At 41.9% G+C, this 14,931-nt stretch overlaps 1 protein-coding gene across 2 annotated transcripts in view; it reads right to left on the reverse strand.

Moving 5' to 3' along the window:
- Positions 1–14,931, reverse strand: part of LOC138733793 (kinesin-like protein KIF2A) — a 147,751-nt gene that overhangs the window by 64,773 nt on the left and 68,047 nt on the right. For both annotated transcript variants that reach the window (XM_069881285.1, XM_069881284.1), the window contains exons 2-3: positions 5,309–5,403; positions 3,915–4,037 (exon numbers count right to left, since the gene is read on the reverse strand). In XM_069881285.1, coding sequence (XP_069737386.1) covers positions 3,915–4,037; positions 5,309–5,403 — 218 coding nt within the window. The remainder of the gene's footprint in view (positions 1–3,914; positions 4,038–5,308; positions 5,404–14,931) is intronic.

The following is a 14,931-nucleotide window of genomic DNA, read 5'->3' on the forward strand; positions in this document are numbered from 1 at the left end:
CCAGGTTGGAAGAGACCCACCGGATCATTGAGTCCAACCATTCCTATCAAACACTAAAACATGCCCCTTAGAACCTCGTCCACCCGTGCCTTAAACACCTCCAGGGAAGGTGACTCAACCACCTCCCTGGGCAGCCTGTTCCAATGCCCAATGACCCTTTCTGTGAAGAATTTTTTCCTAATGTCCAGCCTAAATCTCCCCTGGCGGAGCTTGAGACCATTTCCTCTTGTTCTCTCCCCTGTCACTTGGGAGAAGAGGCCAGCTCCCTCCTCTCCACAACCTCCTTTTAGGTAGTTCTAGAGAGCAATAAGGTCTCCCCTCAGCCTCCTCTTCTCCAGGCTAAACAACCCCAGCTCTCTCAGCCGTTCCTCATAAGGCCTGCTCTCCAGCCCCTTCACCAGCTTTGTTGCTCTTCTCTGGACTCGCTCCAGAGCCTCAACATCCTTCTTGTGGTGAGGGGCCCAGAAGTGAACACAGGATTCAAGGAGCGGTCTCACCAGTGCCGAGTACAGAGGGAGAATAACCTCCCTGGACCTGCTGGTCACACCGTTTCTGATACAAGCCAGGATGCCATTGGCCTTCTTGGCCACCTGGGCACACTGCTGGCTCATGTTCAGTCGGCTGTCAACCAACACGCCCAGGTCCCTCTCCTCCAGGCAGCTTTCTAGACAGGCTTCTCCTAGTCTGTAGCACTGCATAGGGTTGTTGTGCCCCAAGTGCAGGACCCGGCATTTGGCCTTGTTAAACCTCATGCTACTGGTATCAGCCCAGGGATCCAGCCTGTTCAGATTTCTTTGCAGAGCCTCCCTACCCTCCAGCAGATCCATGCTTCCACCCAGCTTAGTGTCGTCTGCAAACTTGCTAAGGGTGCACTCAATGCCTTCATCCAGGTCATTGATAAAGACATGGAACAGGGCTGGACCCAGCACTGAGCCCTGGGGAACCCCACTTGTCACTGGCCTCCAGCTGGATTTCACACCATTTACCACCACTCTCTGGGCCCAGCCATCCAACCAGTTTTCCACCCAGGAGAGTGTGCGCCTGTCCAGGCCAGAGGCTGACAGTTTCTCAAGCAGAATGCTGTGAGAAACTGTGTCAAAGGCTTTACTGAAGTCCAGGAAGACCACATCCACAGTCTTTCCCTCATCCAGCAGCCGAGTGACTTTGTCATAGAAGGCAATCAGGTGAGTTTGGCAAGACGTGCCTTTTGTGAACCCATGTTGACTGGGCCTGATCACCCGGTTCTCTTGCATGTGCTTCATGATAGCACTCAAGATCACCTGTTCCATGACTTTCCCTGGCACTGAGGTCAGACTGACAGGCCTGTAGTTTTCTGGGTCCTCCCTGCGAACCTTCCTGGAGATGGGCACAACATCAGCCAGCCTCCAGTCCAGTGGAACTTCCCCAGTCTTCCAGGACTGCTGGAAGATGATGGAAAGGGGTTTGGCCAGCACATCCGCCAGCTCCTTCAATACCCTTGGATGAATCCCATCCGGCCCCATAGACTTGTGGCTGTCTAGTCGGGCTAGCAAGGCTCTGACCACCTCCTCTTGGATCATGGGAGCCTCATTTTGCTCCTCTAGCTCCTGGGTTTGTACACAGAGGGAACAACTTTCTTTACAATTAAAGACTGAGGCGAAGAAGGCATTAAGTACCTCAGCCTTTTCCTCATCCCCTGTCACTGTTATTCCTTCTGCATCCAATAGTGACTTTATGGTCTCCCTAGTCCTCCTTTTATTAATTATATATTTATAGAAGGGTTTTTTGTTATCTTTCACAGACTTTGCCAATCTGATTTCTAGTTGAGCCTTAGCCCTTCTGATTTTTTCCCTACACAATCTCACTTCCCTCCTGTAGTCCACCCAAGAGGCCTGTCCCTTCTTCCTGAGCCCATAAACATTTCTCTTCTTCTTGATATCCCTCAAGATCTCTCTATTCAACCAAGCTGGCTTTCTCCCCTGCCGGCTTTTTTTTCCGGACCACTGGGATGGCTTTCTCCTGAGCTGCTAGGATTTCCTTTTTGAAGAGCTCCCAGCCCTCATGGGCTCCCTTGCCCTTAAGGACTGTCTCCCATGGGACTTTGCCAACCAGCCTTCTGAAGAGATCAAAGTCTGCCCTCTGGAAATTTAATGCTACTGTCCTACTAACCACCCTCTTCACTTCACCTAGAACAGAAAACCCTATCATCTCATGATCGCTTAGTCCTAGGCGTCCACCTACTGCCACATCCACCACAAGGCCTTCTCTGTTCACAAACAGCAGGTCCAGGAGGGCACCCTCCCTTCTTGGTTCATTCACCAGCTGTGCAAGGAAGTTGTCTCCCACGCACTCCAGGAACCTCCTGGACTGCTTCCTTTCTGCTCTATTGTACTTCCAGCAGGTATCTGGAAGATTGAAGTCTCCCCCAAGAACAAGAGGCATCTACCTAGAGATTAACCCCAGCTGTTTATAGAAGAGCTCATCAGCTGCTTCTCCTTGGCTGGGTGGTCTGTAACAGACTCCCATCACAAAATCTACCTTCCTATGGGGTCCTCTGATTTTAACCCACAGGCACTCAATCTCCTCATCACCACAATCCATCTCAACAGTTTCCAAGTCCTCCCTTACAAAGAGGGCTACCCCGCCTCCTCTCCTACCCTTCCTATCTCGCCTGAAGAGTTTGTACCCCACCATAGCTGCACTCCAGTTATATGAGTCATCCCACCACGTTTCCGTGATGACAACAACATCATAGGCTCCTTGCCCTACAACAGCTTCCAGCTCTTCCTTCTTATTCCCCATGCTGTGTGCATTGGTGTAAATGCACTTCAGCTGAGCTGCTGAGCCTTCAGCCCTCTTAGAGGGAACAGAGTTCATTCCCAATTGCCTGGTAGCTGGAGTAGCTAGCGCCATAGTGCCCGTATCTCCCTTAACACCCCCAGGTGTGTTCTCCCCCACTTTCTGTGTGGTGATGTACTGGTGGTCCACACCAGCACACCCTCTCCGAATCACCTTTGCCTCACATCCAGGCTCGTTCCAGTCTAGCCTGGTCTCAACCCCCTCCCCCTTCACATTTAATTAAAGCTCAGTTTATGAGCTTAGCTAGGTTTTTAGCGAGGGCTTTAGCCCCACTAGGAGGCACACGTGTCCCATCCTTAGCAACAAAGCCTGGGGGTGCGTGAGCCACCCCATGATCAAAGAAGCCAAAGCCCCTCTCCTCACTCCAGGTTTGGAGCCAGGCATTAATCAAATTCTTCTTCCGGACTTCCAGCTCCTCTCTATTTAGCCTTGGGATGGAGCAGAATACTATTTGTGCCCCAGAGCCCTCCATTATTTCCCCAACGCCCCTGAAGTCTTTCTTGATGGCTTTGGTCTTTCTTTTTACTAGATCATCATTACCAGTTTGGACTGCTATCAGAGGATAGTAGTCTGTCTCATGGACCAGGGAAGGAAGTTTTCTACCTCCTTCAGTGATGCCCCCAGTAAGCAGCAGACTCTCTGTGGAGCGGGTCCGGTCTGCAAATGGGTCCCTCCGTTCCTTTTAGGACGGAGTCCCCTACAACAATCACCCTCCTCTTCTTCTTAATGGAGGATGTTTTTATCTTTTTCTGAGGATGGTGTGGCCTAGGGAAGGATTCTAGGCTGTGGGAGCCATCATCCTCATCCTTAGGATTGGATTCCACCTGCAGCACATGGTATTTGTTCACCAGGGGGATCTGGGGTTTTGCTGTCTGGGTGAGGGGAGCGGGTTTCCTTCGTCAGGCAGGAACTTGCTGCCATTCCCCATCTCTTGTAACCCCAACCTTGCAATTTGCAGGTGGATGGTGTTTGGACACACCAGCTCCAGCAGCCCACTGAGTTAGTGAGAGGGCCATACCAACATGTATAGGAGTACTGCAAGTTTAATATGAACATGTTGCATAGGTATTACCAACCTTCATGATTTTGTTTCCTTTGGCTGCTGGAGTAGGTGGTGGTGGTGGTGTCTCTGGACTAGGTTCAATATCTTCATCAGGTGCAAGATCTGGGTTAAGTGTAAATATGCTCTCCAAGTCAATCTGTGTAAAAGAATATAAAACACATTTATGAGTTTTAAAAAAAAATCCACCCTCTCCATTTCTCCTGTTATGTTTGAGAATAAACAATAAATATATTTAGTGGTTTTACCCCACAATTTGTTTACCTGAATGATCTTATGTTCACTAAAAAGTGTAAGCTTTGGTCTTCATATTAGTTGAAAACATGTCCTTCAGAAAAGGGGTTAATTAAAAATGACCAATAGATGTTCATAATTTTGTAAAGTGATTAAATTGAAACAGAAGTAGCTAGTATTACTGTGGTAATTTGACAATTACAGCAGAATATGAAACACATTCTGTAACATAAAAAGAAAGAAATGCCAATTATTTGAAATTTCCCAGACAGTGCAAAAGAGACAGATGAATCACAACCACCCAAAAAATAAAAGTACAGTTAAAACTATGTCAAATTTATCATGCTATTTTTTTTCCTTTTAAATGTCCCTCATTCAAAATGCTGTAAAATGTAAGGGGAGGAGGAGCAGGTTCTGAAAACTAGCGGACTTCAGATCTATTGAAACTTAATTTCCTAAAAAGCTTAAATAGTTTTGGTCTCTATAGACTGCCATTTCTTCTGGCTGAACCTTTCAAAAACCTCACTACTGTATAGATTCTGTGTATCCAGAGGGAAGAGCTCAGCTGATGAGATCACCAGGACATTCTCACAATATTTTTTTTCCTGTGTTTTCACAAAACCAGTGAAGTGTAATTATTTCTGTGCTGTTTCTCCAAATCTCATCTGAAACTGGCTAACATGGTCCAAAATTTACAGGAGAACAGCAAACCATAACTGGAACACACATAGACACAGTTTCTTAAGGAAAGCAAGGCTGCAAAATTATTGCTTAAAATAAGTAAATAAAACAAATTAGCAATTAAATTCCTTAATTATACAAACACAAAAAGATTTCTAATCCAGCTCTCCCACTAGTCTCCTGTCTGAACTGCAAGTCATTCTCCCATTCTCTTCAAAAATTTGATTTTTCTGCTTGTAAAAGGCATAACAAGGTCAGCCTTCATAATCTGGTTCAAAATCAAAAGATGTAAAGCACTATTTAAAAGCTATGACACAGAACAACAAAACCCAGCATTTGCCCAATAACTCACATTCTAAACAGTCTGCAACCAATAAATCATCAAGTAAATTAAGATTTATATTTTCTTTTTTCTTCCAGTGCAAATTCCCAAGTAATATTCATGTAGATTACACATTTTTTAAAAGAGAAAGTTTCTAAAATAATTAGGTTTACCTCTTTGCCTTTAGTATCTCCATTTTCAATCCATTCAACAGTTATGCTTTCATTATCTTCATTTAGGGATGTTACCATAGCTTGGTGAATTCGGCCTAGAAAGAAAACACAAATGATCAATTAACAGGTGGAAAAATTTTCCAGAAGTCATTTCAGTCCCTGCACTGAGAAATGCAGACAGAGGCAGGAAGAAGGTGGATTCTTTTTAAAAAAGGTAATAAATAGAAGATGATTCCTGGTCACATACTTTAAACTGGCTCAGATTTGATCCACTAGCAGAGGCTCTAACAGGACAGTCAGTGTACAAGTGAAAAACTCAATGAGTAGAAAACTAAGTGGTAAGTAAACAAAATACCTCATGAAAGCCACACCACTTAGACTATGTTTTCTGAGAGTCACCCACGGGTGGGAATGCTTCCTGAGGTGCACTCCACAAAGGCTTTTTTGTCTCCCTTCTAGGCTGATACAATATTAAATGTCTTGATATAGGAGAGAAGCCCCCCTAAATTGTATTCTGAAATTGATTCCTTATGGGCATTCAATCAGTTGATAATTCAACTAAAAATGAATTGCCTGCAATTTAATACAAGTCATCATTTTAAAAACAATTGCTAACACAGACTGTTAAGCTGGAGTTAAAGTGCCATTGCTATGACTTCTCCAGTCTTATACATCTGATCTTGTCTGGGTCTCCACCTTGCATCTTTTCTTCTCCTTTCTGGAATCTCCCAGTCTCCCAAATCCACCCCAGTTTTCTCCTCCATCAATTGTTTCAAACTTCTGTTTCAGCTGTTTCAGTCACAATTTGACAGTTTTCCAAAGTTAATGTTTTTATACAATCTAAGTCTCTTAGGGCCTGCTAAAGGACAGAAAGAAAGAAAAACCTTAACTGGTATACCAAATTATCTCACCTAACAATGCAAGTAACATATGCATATTGGTAATATATCTTTTATTGCAAAGACTACCTAAACATTCACATCTAGTTAAAATTAAGCAAAGAGAGAGGCTACAGATAAGTGTCATGGAAGATAACACCAAATATGTGTATTCTAATATAACATGCAGGGGAAGAGACTGACTGACTGAAACCCAGGCAAAATATAGCACATGGAGGGAGACGGGGGATGACACACGGGACGGATGGATGGACTTGCAGAGCTATCAGCACACCTGGGCACTGCTTTCACATCTGTGGTGTTTACCTCACCAGCAACAGTACCTCCACACTTATCCTTACCTAAAGCATAAGATACAGTCCACCACTAAAGAAGGTTAAGCAGGTTGGGTTTTTTTAGCTAAAAAAAAACCCCCACAACTCCCCCCTTTGCTTCACTTGGTTCCTTTCCTCTAGCATTTGCTAGTTTTTATTTCCCTGACCTGTATTTTGTCTGAATAAACCCTTCCATTTTGCTTCCTGAGCATCATTCTCACAGGCACCCCAGCTGTGTGCACTGCAGGGACAGTCTGGATTCTTTGCCGAGGCACTGCCAGCAGGAGATGCTGCAGGCCCTCCCCTCCATGCACACGCTTCCTCCATTTCCCCTCATCCAAACGACATTGTGCAGGCACACATCCCACCCTCGGGAACGTGCCCGAATTCTACTGCTGAATGGGCTGAAGCAGACTCACTGACCATGACATTCCCACACCAAATTTCCTTGGATGAGCATTTTTGTGTAAGTTTTCTCTGTGCAAGGTCCCCAATAAACCTCTCCATTAATTTTTTTACATTTAATAACCTCTAGTGACTTAATCTGGTGCAAGAACACTCTGTCATAGAACTGTTACAATTAGATATCTGGTCTGTTAACAAAGTAGCATCAGAAGCCACTTTCTTCCTCCTGTAGCAGTGCCACTACCACTTCTACAAGCAGCATGCTGGAATGCAAGGACACAAAAACTTTTCAGCCTTGTGGGAAGTGGAAGACTCTTCTAGGTTACATTGGTATAATCTTCTGCTACTGTTTTGAGGCTTGGCCCAGCTGTCAATCCGAAATCAATAGAAAATTGATATATGAAAAATGTAAATTTAGAGAAACATACATTATACAATGTGATAATAAACTTTTGCAAGTTAACAGATTTTATGCATTTTGAAGAAAAGCACTATTCATAGCCTGATGCTGTATTAGTCACAGAGCCATCATATAAGACCTATTACTTTTGACAGAGAATGAATAATTAAAAAGGTTTAATCTTTGACATAACAAGTGAAAGGAGATCAAAGCAGGCTGATGAATGAATAGAAAATACTGAATCCTCTCACAAACACAGAAAGCAAGCATGCTATAACAAAATAATCACAATAAATCTTCCATCTGTTTCCCAGACTTTATTCAGTCCCTGGACAAGAAAGTCAAGATTGAAAAAAAAAACCACTAACAAAAATAAAAGTTATGCCCATCTTCCAAATATTCTCAACTGAAATAGAAAAAGTATACTATGTTTAAACTGCCAATGTAGCCATATAATTTGTTCCTCAAAACTTTATGTTACTAAAAGTTTACATGTTATTGAACTGCCAGAAAGCACATACACATATTTATAATTGCCTCTTGCTCTCCACAAACAGTATTCCATTATATTTTTCTAGTACACAGCTAAATACAGCAGTTGTGAAATTCAGAAATGCCAGCAATCAATTAGGTTGGCATAAGCCTTGTCTAGCATATAAAGCAAGTCCAAGCTGCAAATGCTAAAGCATAAAAGCCAAATCAATTTGCAGAGAGTGGCTGAAGGCAATGTCCCCGATTTCGTGTGCATTTTCTGGAGTTGGCAACAAAACCTGAAATGTAAACATGCTCATGTAAACATGAGCGTATGTTATGACAAACTGTAAAAGGAACAAGTGATTCAAGAAAGACTATCTTCACACACATCTCAAAAACAAGAGGTAGAGCCATAATGCTCATACTGCTGATACACCGATTTCTTTAATTTTTATTGTCTCTCCTCACATGATTATAATTCATATCACACGCAAAACTTTTCCTGGGAAGTTCGTCCACTGATATAGAATTGAAAACTAGTGGAGAAGTTATTTGAAAAGGGTATTGTTCTGTCATAGAGTGTTGTTAAAGGATTTTTCACCAGACTCTGGGCACTTTATTTACAACTCAGAGTTGGGCCATCACCTCAGTGAGTGGCAAAGCCCACACAAAATCATCAGATATTTATATACGTTATACAATAGGTTTTTTGTTTCTTCTTTGAAAAGATCTTGGCGTTTTTCCATGAGCTCTCAGTTCTCTACTGTTCATTGTTCTTCCTTGAAGTCACTCTCAGTTCCACCTTGAAAATTCATCTCTGCTGTCTTGTTTCAGTTCTCCTTCAAAAGTGATGCTTCATGTTTCTCCGCCAATCATAAAAATCGCTTATCTTCTTTCTTGAAACATTTCTATTTATTCTTCTGGTCCATACTGGGACCAGTGCTGTTTAATATCTTCATCAATGATATAGACTACGAGATTGAGTGCACCCTCAGCAAGTTTGCAGATGACACCAAGCTGAGTGATGCAGCTGCCACACAGGAAGGACGGGATGTCATCCAGAAGGACCTGGACAGGTTGGAGAAGCAGGCCTGTGCGAACCTCATGAGGTTCAACAAGGCTAAGTGGAAGGTCCTACACATGGGTTGAGGCAATTCCTGATTTCAATACAGGATGGGGGGATGATGTGATTGAGAGTTACCCTGCAGAGAAGGACTTGGGGGTGCTGATTGATGAGAAGCTTGACATGAGCTGGCAATGTGCGCTCGCAGCCCAGAAGGACAACCGTATCCTGGGCTGCATCAAAAGAAGCATGGCCAGCAGGTCGAGGGAGGTGATTCTGCCCCTCTATTCCTCTCTTGTGAGACTTCACCTGGAGTATTGAGTCCCATTATGGAATCCTCAACATAAGAAGGATATGGAGCTGTTGGAATGGGTCCATAGGAGGGCTACAAAGATGATCAGAGGGCTGGAGCATCTCCCATACGGGGACAGGATGAGAGAGTTGGGCTTGTTCAGGCTGGAGAAGAGAAGGCTCTGAGAAGACCTTATAGCGACCTTCCAGTACCTGAAGGGGGCCTACAAGAAAGCTGGAGAGAGACTATTCATAAAGGCTTGTAGTGATAGGACAAGGGGCAATGGCTATAAACTGGAGAGGAGCAGATTTAGGCTAGACATAAGGAAGAATGTCTTCACCATGAGAGTGGTGAGGCACTGGAACAGGGAAGTTGTGTATTCCCCATCCCTGGAGGTGTTCAAGGCCAGGTTGGATGGGGCCTTGGGCAGCCTGATCTTGTGGGAGGTGTCCCTGCCCATGGCAGGGGGGTTGGAACTAGATGATCTTTAAGGTCCCTTCCAACCCAAACTATTCTATGATTCTATATTTGTAGTTAATCTTTGCCTATACTCAAAGTAGTTTAACCTTTTAATCATTAATTATCATTAAATCTAATACCTATTCTAGGTTTGACATTTCTTGCACAACCTGTACGTTCAGCTGGACTGGGCTTTAAACCAGTCATAGAAAAGGCTCTGTATAATTGAACAGTATTCTTATAATTGCCATAAAGATTACTTTTCCAACACTGATTCTGGTTGTACTCTTAACACAATACTCTATTTATCATTAACAACTCCCTCCTTTTGGTTTTTTTCATCGCATCCCTGCAATTCCTCGTTTAATGGAACCACAGATATTGCTGCACCTTATTAATCATCTTACTACAACAAATAATACAACATTGTACTAATACAATCATATAAACTATAATCACTTTTATCCTCAATCCAATTACATGTAACTTCTTCAACCAGGTAGCTAAATTCGGAAACTAAAAAGTCATTTATGTTTCAGTTTCAGTAAAACCCCAAGAAATATCATCCTTGAGTACTTGTTGCATTATAAACTTGAACTAATATTGCAGATGTAAAATGACTTCCTCAATATAAATTAATCACTTCTGGAACCCCATACCTAGGGATTATTTCTTTTAATAACTTCCTTACTACTGCTTTGGAGTCATTCTTCCTGGTAGGAAATGCTTCCACCCACCCTGATAATTGGCCAATGATCACTAATGTGTAAGCATACCCCATTGCTTTGGCATATCTGCATAGTCAATTTGAAGTTTTTGAAACAGAAAGGTGGCTCGTGGTCTCTTTCCCACAGGAGGCTTTATTTTGATTGATGCATACTGCTTACACAGCTTTCACCCTTCACAGATTCTTTTTGCTGCAGCATAAATTCCTGGTGCTGCCCAAAGTCTCTGAATTCAAAGTGCTATATTTTCTGGTCTGCCATGAGTTTTCTCTTGATGTTGCCATATAATCAGCAATAAATACCTCTTTTAAAAGAAGAGGCTTGCAATTTAGTATCCATTGTTCTTCCTGCTGTGTAGCTACAAGCTGAATGAACTGATTAGTTTCCTCTTCTGAATGATCTTCATACAGCTTTTCAACACTGGGTAGATTCAATGTTACTTCAGGTTGTATTATAGACATGATAGGTATTTATTGCCTAGCTGCAGCTTTGGTAGCTAGATCCATGAGCAAGTTCCCCTCCAAGACAATGTCCGTTCTCTGGGTGTGTGCCTTTATGCAACAGAAATTTCAGAAGGCAGTTGGATTGCCTCCAACAAGTCCTTGATTTGTTTCCCATGAGCAATGGTTTTTCCATCAGGGGTTAAAACACCTCTCTCCTTTCAAAGAGTCTCTGTTGCACGGCACACCTCAAAGGCATACTTTGAATCTGTGTAGATATTGGCACACTTCCCAATTGCATCAATGAGAGCAACAATCCCTGCTCCCTGAGCACTGAGGGCTGCGAGTAAGAGACCCCCTAGAGTAATTTTTGCGTATCTATAATTACAGCAAAGCCTGTGCATCTGTGTCCCTCCTCATAGTATGACGAGCTGTCTGTGAAGAGGTTCAAGTCAGGGTTGCCTATGGGTTGATCTCTCGGGTCATCTCGTGGCTTGCTGGTCTCAGTTACAAGCGGAGTACAACCTTGAGTGTCCTTCTCTTCATCTGATGGTAGGAGCATCAAAGTAGATGGATTCAAAGTGTTGCACCTTTCTAATTTCAAATTATCAGCCAATAACAAAATTATTTCATATTTATGTGCTCTTTGTAGAGATAAAGCCTTCTCCACATATTGCTTTATCAAAATTTTTACTTCATGGGGTACACAAACAGTTAGTGGTTGTCCTAAAACTATTATTCTTGGGGTTTTTTTTGTTTGTCTGTTTTGGTTTGGTTTTTTTAACTATTTCAGCAGCAGCAGTTATAGCTTGGATACAAAAGGGAGGTCGTTTTACTACTGGGTCTAAGGTGGAATAAAAATATGCAATTGGTCTAATGTGGTCCCAAAGTTTGGACCAACACTCTTTTTGCTGTGCCTTTTGTCTTATCACAATGTAATATGAAAGGTTTTGAATAGTCAGGAATTCCTAATGCTGGGGCAGACAAAAGTGCTGCCTTTAAGGTTCTAAAAGCCTTTTCTCTTTCCATCCCCCAAGCAATTGGTTCAACCTCTTTATTCCAAGTAGCCTCATGGAGGGGTCTGGCAATTTCACTAAATCCTGGGATCCAGGAACGGCAGAACCCTAATTGTCCTAAAAATCCCCTTAATTGTTTTTTAGTCACTGGTCTTGGTATTTCTTGTATTGCTTTTACTCTCTTAGGGTCTACCTCTTCCTTCCCAGGTTTTAAGATAAAACTCAAATATTTCATCTCTTGTTTACAAAATTGTAATTTAGATGGAGATGCATGAGGTCCTTTTTTTTTTCAGCCAATTGAACACACAAATATTCGGTGTCTCTTATACAATTATCTTCAGTTTGGCTTACCAATAACAAGTCATCTACATATTGAACCAATACTGATTCACTCATGAAGGAAAGAATAAATCATTAAGAAAAATAAGAATAATAAGAATCAAATCTTGGCCAGCTTGCAGTAATCAAGAATGTGATTATAACAGGAGTTTAGTTTGTTTACTGGTTGAAACAAAAACAGTCCCCCAGCAGAAACAAAGGACAGACCTGAGCTCACCAAGAGGACACAGTGAGGAAGGAGATAAGATTAAGAGCATCAGAGGATTTTGAAGACACAAAGGAACTGTGATGTACGTTCCAGAGTGGGTGATAAGATATGATAATGAGTTCTATGTATGTTTAACCAATATCTCCTGAATATGTAACCAGTGTTTCTCGGAATCTATATGAATAAGTATGTTTAACCAGTATAAAAGTCCTGTAACTGACCTCAATGGACACACACATTAGGTGAAATGATTCCCTGTGTGTCCGGCGTCGTATTATTTATTAAAGCAATACATGCTTAATAATCAAATTGCATTGATTATTGAGTTTGGCCTTTTTCACAGCATCAATTTTGGCAAACCAGATGGGACAACCTCTGCTCAGCTGCACGAACTGGTGAGTAAAAGGACCTCCTTGGGTACCCCTGGGATCTTTTCACGGAAGGGCTCCTTCCTCTGACCGGATCGCTGCAGGAGCAGACAAAGACTATCTCCTGAAAAAGTATTCTTTACGTTCTTGTTCTTGGATCAGTAATGGGGAAGACTTTATAAGTTGTGAAGGAGACGTCCTATGCAGAGGACTGTACAGCTGGTTGTAGTCCCCTTTATGTATTCTTGTGGTAGTTATGTACAATTGTACCTGGATTCTTGTGGAAGCCTAGGCTTTGGTGACAGGGCTTAAAGTTCCCACTGTCTTGGTTTTGGTACGGGGGTTTGAACCCCCCCATCTTGGTTTGGTATGGGGATCTGGATCCCCACTGATAATTGGTATAGGAATTGTGCACTGTTTTGGCCTTGAACTCAGAAAGTATAATAAGGAACTGAATACTGATAATTGATTTTAACTTTGGTATACTTTATAACTCTGTGTGTGTGTTTGTGTCTGTGTGTGCCTGAGACGTAGCTACAGAGTGAGTGTAGAGTTTTGATCCGTAGTCCTGTTAGGGGTGTGACCAGAGACGAATGAAGTGAGTGTAAGTTTTGTCTTAGAATTTTTATGACTTTGTTGTTAACCTAATAGCTGTTGCATGGACAGCATGTGAAGAACAGAAACTGGTAAATTATGTCAAGAGTGTGTGTGAATGCCCCCCACCTCCTCCCTGAATGTAAAGGGTTTGTTTTTTTTTCTCCTCTAGGTCTGCAGGAATTAACTCTGTTATCTCTGTAGGGGCATGCGAAGTTACCAGCAGTTTTATTTAGATCACCAACTATCAATTTATTCAAAATTTGTTGTGCAGTTATTACTGCAGGCACTTCTATTGTCGTGTATGTGTAATTGGGGAACAGTACACACAGATTTAGAGTGTGTGTGTGTGTTATGTGTATGAATAATGTAAGAAATGTTGAACACCTGCCTATTTGGCAGAGAGAAAAAAATGTAATTTAATAGGAAGCATGATCAGTGGTAGAGAATGTATGTGAAGAGAAGGAGAGAAAAGAAAGATTTAAAATGTATGTAAAGCAAAGGAGAAAAGAAAAAGATTTGAAGTTAATATGTTTGTACCAAGTGTGTAGGTAGCAGTGGTCTGTAAAAGGTTTAAGCAACAAAGGCACATGATTCTGATTTATAAACTTTCTAAAACTATGATTTGTAAATTTTTTAAAACTCCGATCATCTTTTTAGAACATAGCTGAAATGCAACAGACTAGTATCCAGCTGCAATAAATTTGCTAGCTGTTCCTCTGTTAATTTAATTGCTTTATTTATTTTCTAGCTTGAACCATCCAAGAACTGATATAAGAAGGATAAAATTAACATCTGGTTTATTTTTCAAGAAATTCATGGAAGATTGTTCAACAGTTGGTGTGTGTGAGGAGGTGGACTGTTTGGTAGACCCTAACCTGGGGAAAAACCTCTGAATATTTTTGAGAAAGTTGTTTTAAAATATATGTGTGATCTTACAAGAAAAGGGTTTGTTTTTTTTCACAGCAAATTGATTTAGCAGCACTCTGCATTCCAGTGTCCCTTATCAGATCAGCAACTGCTGGGGTCTGGGACAGACAACAGTGAATAGGCCAGACACAATACCCTTTGAGATTAAAAGACTGCAAAGGAATAGAAATGTCAGAAGAGATGCTGAGCAAGAATGACCATGAATGCTGCTGAGCCTCTGGAGATAAAAATAGATAAAAATAGATAAAGCCCAGTCTTGCAGCTGTATGTGTGTGAGTGCCCCCCCCTTCTCCTTCCTTTCTAAGTTTTTTTCCTTTTCAGCTTTGCAGAAGTCCAGAGGAGTTAACTGTGTTATCTCTCTAGGGGAATGCCAATTTGTGAGAATGCTCTGCATTCCAGTGTCCCTCATCAGCAACCGCTGGGCCCTAGTGCAGACAACCTTTAAGGATAATCGAGCCAATGATAGAGGAAAATTCAAAAGATTCATTATGAATTATTGAGTGATATTTTGCCACACTAACCCCAAAAACCAATAGTAACTAGACTCTAAATGATTACAATGATAACCACCAAGGGAAGAAAATGAAGAATTCAGTTATTAGGCCAGGACCCGACAATCATTTATATCCCAATGACAAAAAAATATGCTAAGTGATGCATGGCAAATATTTTGAATTTACAGATAGCTCTAACAGAT

The sequence above is a fragment of the Phaenicophaeus curvirostris genome, assembly GCF_032191515.1.
Source record: "Phaenicophaeus curvirostris isolate KB17595 chromosome W unlocalized genomic scaffold, BPBGC_Pcur_1.0 scaffold_34, whole genome shotgun sequence".
NCBI classification, from domain to species: domain Eukaryota; kingdom Metazoa; phylum Chordata; class Aves; order Cuculiformes; family Cuculidae; genus Phaenicophaeus; species Phaenicophaeus curvirostris.